Genomic DNA, 4,539 nt, shown 5'->3' with positions numbered 1-4,539 from the left:
AACTAGCACCTAAGCATCATCTTTAACCATGGCTTTATTGTCTCTGTTGTAGGGGAAATAATATGCTAGACTGAGTGCTATTTGAAATTAGGGAATTCCCCAGTCTCAGGATGTATCTCAGATGTAAAACATCTCACGTTCAGTAAAATTACTGCTTCTACAATAAGGTAGGAAGAGACCAGTCTGTTACAGGTTTCCAAGATCTGTTCATTCTTTCCAGTCAAGAAATACAAAGGAAAATTGGTGCAGGGTTACATATGCTTTGGATTTCACGTTTATCTTTGACTTGTTCAGGTTTACAGTGATTATTCAGGTTTAATATACATGACACACCTAAGACGGAGACTGGCGTGATTGAGGCCTTTAAGTCATTGATTTGGACATATTCTGATAGTATTGAGTAACAGGGAAATACTTGTGTATAAATCGCTGTTCTGCTTTTATTATTCTAGACTGAGACGGGAGAAACAAGCCCGCACTGAAGTTAGGAAGAAAACTTTACAGAAAAAGAAAGCAAGACTTCTTCAGGAAAAGTTCCCACATCTTTCTGAAGCTTAGAAGTCAAGTCTTGGCTAAGATGTCTGAACTCTTAATTTACCATTTTGTTTTTCTTAGATAACAGTCTGGATTTGATAGTAACTATATATTAAGTGGTTTATAAAGAAACTGTTTTTAGTCAAACGTCTGTTTTACGTGTTAATATGGCATGCTAATTCTGGAAGTGGTCCTGCTTCTACTAGATTTTTTAAAAATCAAGTATAAACTCCAGATTAAATTCTCATTTTATAAACTCTGATATTTAAGCTGACTTTAAAGCACCTGCATCTTAGAGTGGGAAAGTAATGTCAACTGCTAGAGCAAAGGCAATTCAAGTCACATTTTACTACTGTTAATAGGGTATGAAAGTGGTGTGGATACTGCTAATAATAAACAGTGAGTACTTTCACTGAAAATAATGATAAATACATTTAATACTTGAAATTATCAAGTCATGACACAGTCCAAAAAACATGTTTCTGGAATGGCTACTAATTTTCATTTAATTTGCAAGCCTAGGGTTAAAGGCATAGGCAGTAAATTTTACTTGTCAATAAAAAGCAATTCTAACAATCCACTGGTAATATACTAAACAGAATTGGAAAGCATTTCAATAAAAAGCAAAATATTTAGACAAAATAGACATTTATACAAAATTATAAAATGCTTATATAAGAATATGTGCATTTCAAGGAAAGCATAAACTTATTTTAATTTATAAAGCCAGTTATACAAAATTATAAAATGCTTATATAAGAATATGTGCATTTCAAGGAAAGCATAAACTTATTTTAATTTATAAAGCCAGTTAAAGCCTTAAAAATTTTAAGTAGAAATTGAAATATGCAAAAATGTATAAACATTCTACAAAAGATGGTCATTCTTTTCCTGAGTATACTAAAGCTATGACACGTAAGGTGACACAGGAAGGCAGAGGTGTGGGGACTCTGTTCAGGGGCATTTCCTTTCTACACACTGCTTCCCTCCTTCTTCATATTCTTGTTTGGAAATCCACATCTGTTGAAAGGTGCCCTGTAAAATGGAAAGAAAAATTATATATATTGTGCCTTTTTATTAGAAAATACTTTTTCTTTAGTATATCTATTTTCACGTCTCCTAACCTTTGAAGAAATCTTAAACCCTCCTCGAAAATAATTTTCCATTACTCCCTTATGACTGCTCTCCTCCAGAACCCACACGTTATTTAGGGTTAGAAAGAATATTATCTTTCTATACCTGTTACACTGTCATGAGGATAGAAAATGGCTGTGAAAGGCAGGCAGAGGGTCTTCCTATGATGACTTGGTGCCAATCTAAGGCAACAATAGAAATTGTTGGAAGGCTTGATCCTAATATAGAATTGAGGGGAGATTCTAGAACTTGATTGCTTAATGGTAACGTGTAGAATTCAAAAGTACTCATCAGAACCAGGATGAACATTTGCAGGCGCTCATACCATCACACACAAGCACTTTACCAAATAAACACAGAGGGTGAAAGGAGAAAAGTGACCAAAGGAGGAAGGAACCAGGGCTACATTAATAAGACATGCAGGAGAAATCCACTCCCTATGAGTGACTCTACTCAGGTGGGTTCATACATGTGATCTAGTTTTGATCGAAGATCTGATAAAAGATTTAAATAGGTAATAGATAAAAATTATGTATATATACACACACATACACACGCAGTTACAAACATTTCATGGCTTTAAAAGTTTTAGCATAAGTACTTGGTAACATTTACTTTGGTTGCTCTGAGGCAAAGAGAAAATTATCTAGTCAACAGTATAGATAAGTACAAGGACTTTTACTACTGATTCAGGGCAAGGGCAAGCACCATTCTAAGCAACGTGCGAAACCCAGAACCATGATTTCATCATTTGCCTGAAGAACCAATTCCTGACTTCATCTACCTCACCACCAGAACCTGAGAAGGAATAGTTTAATTTTCAAGTGTGCTACAGTTAAGTCCAGTGCCAAGAAGAGTACTAATAGAAGAGGCATGAGTGAGTTAACAGATTCCCACCTCTGTTTAAGAGGAGAAACTGAAATTAGGCTGAAAATATCCACTAATAAGGCAACGAAGCATTTTGTTATATTAGAACATGTAAAACTGGTATTATCAGTTCTTCTACTCATTTGAGAGTTAGGAAATGCAAAGACAAATGATACACTGGAATTACTTTTAGTCTTTTTAGAAATAGACGATTTTCAGTGGTATATATTTTTCAAATGTCCCACATTTATTTACATATGAAATGTATTTTATGCCATTATAATGGATGTAGTGCATAACATTCTATGGTACATTGAAGTTAAATCAGTCAATAAGAATCTTTAACTATTCTGCAAAGTACTTTATCTACTCACCAAAGAAGCTAGAATGGAGCCACCAATCCATGAACTAAACCTCCGCTCTACTGTTGTATTATTTGCAATCAGTTTCAACCGCATACTCTAAAATAGAGAAGAATAAGTATTATTAGTATGAACAAGTAAAACGGGTGATGCAACTTAGAAGTCAATTGTGACTATTTCTTAATGACTCTGGTTTTAAACACTGAATATACATAATTTTGCAATAGCTAGCCTAATTGTAGACATAGGTTGAACTGTATAGTAAGATCTTTTAAAATACTTTAATTATGGCTCTTAATGACTAATATTTAATAATAAAATAAATTATATAAACCTTACAGAACTGCATACCAAAGAGTATAGCATTCACCATTTATATCCTATAACAGCAAACATATACTTACCACTACAGTAAGTCAGGTAAGGTGCTCAGTGCTTCAGCTATAACTTCATTTCTTCTAGCATCAAGTACAATTATGATCCCAACCTGCCACCCATTCAGGAGTCCTCCTTACTTTCTGACTTCTTTTTTAGGCCTTCATGATATCCTAACTCCTCCCCATCCCCCAAACGCTCTCTCACTTAAAAAATAAAACACAGACATCAGATCTCACCTGAGTTTTTTATTCGTACTGCTTTCCTTCCAAATCAATGTTTCTGTTTTGAACTCACACCCTCTCTCTTGATAAACACATTTTTTTTTGCCTCAGTAATATTCTTTTACCACTTTCTATATAAAGAGATTTTACCCCCTACCTGGGAATTTCCTTCTGGGGACAGTTCTCAAATTGCTGATACCTTCCAATTATTCTATAGACGAATACATAGTCTGAGTCTTTTTCACAGTGAAAAAAATGTGTGTGGCAGGTGGTGCTGGGAACAAGAGGGATGAACATGGGTTTTTGTGGGAGACTGGTTGGTATCTATTACAATGGAATCATTTCCCTCTTATATCATTAATTTTTTATTGCCTCCTAAAGGACACAGATACTAGCTAACTAGTCTTGACCAGACCTTTGACAGCCCATGTCTATATTCAGTATTCTGGAACTTTCTATGAACTCTAATGATTCATGCTACAATTAAAGTATACTCTAGATCAGACTGTATCTCCAAGAAGGTAGTAAACACAAGGCAGGTGTCAATCTTGTGCCTATCTCAATATTTAAATAACACAATTATAAGAATGTGGCATAATATTTAAATAACAATTATAAGAATGTGGCATTTGTAAAATATTTCTTTATGTGAGAAACCAAAGAACTACCAAATATACGAACTTTTAAGGCCCATGTAACTCCTAGTAAGTTTTTTTAAAAAGTAACATTTAGTGCAGAATACTCTGAAAGAAACTACTTGTTATAAGTTTTAAAATCCAAAGGTTATGACTGTTACTCTGTTACATGTATCAATGTCACATGTAAGCTACCTGCCCCCAAACCAGGTTCTTCTATCCTTTTAAAAGTTATTACAACGCACCTGTGATCTCTTCCAAACAAACACAGCTCTTCAGTTCTCTGCCAAATGTGATGCTGTAAGTTCGCTATTAATAAGTGACATGACATGGTACTGATTTTGTGAGCTGTACTGTGTCCTCCAAAGATATACACTGAAGTTCTAACCCTGGTTCCTGAAATGTGAC

The 4,539-nt window shown here is 34.5% G+C and overlaps 1 protein-coding gene across 1 annotated transcript in view; it reads right to left on the bottom strand.

Moving 5' to 3' along the window:
- Nucleotides 1-1,348: 1,348 nt before the first annotated feature.
- The window catches only part of LOC102896269 (actin-like protein 6A), a 20,680-nt gene continuing 17,489 nt past the window's right edge, over nucleotides 1,349-4,539 (bottom strand). Inside the window, exons 12-13 of the mRNA XM_025046067.1 lie at nucleotides 2,910-2,994; nucleotides 1,349-1,569 (exon numbers count right to left, since the gene is read on the bottom strand). Coding sequence (XP_024901835.1) covers nucleotides 1,489-1,569; nucleotides 2,910-2,994 — 166 coding nt within the window. The 3' untranslated portion in view covers nucleotides 1,349-1,488. The remainder of the gene's footprint in view (nucleotides 1,570-2,909; nucleotides 2,995-4,539) is intronic.

The sequence above is a fragment of the Pteropus alecto genome, unplaced genomic scaffold, assembly GCF_000325575.1.
Source record: "Pteropus alecto unplaced genomic scaffold, ASM32557v1 scaffold33, whole genome shotgun sequence".
Classification (NCBI taxonomy): domain Eukaryota; kingdom Metazoa; phylum Chordata; class Mammalia; order Chiroptera; family Pteropodidae; genus Pteropus; species Pteropus alecto.
Note: the sequence above shows the minus strand (reverse complement) of the source record. Positions and strands in the feature narration are given on the sequence as shown.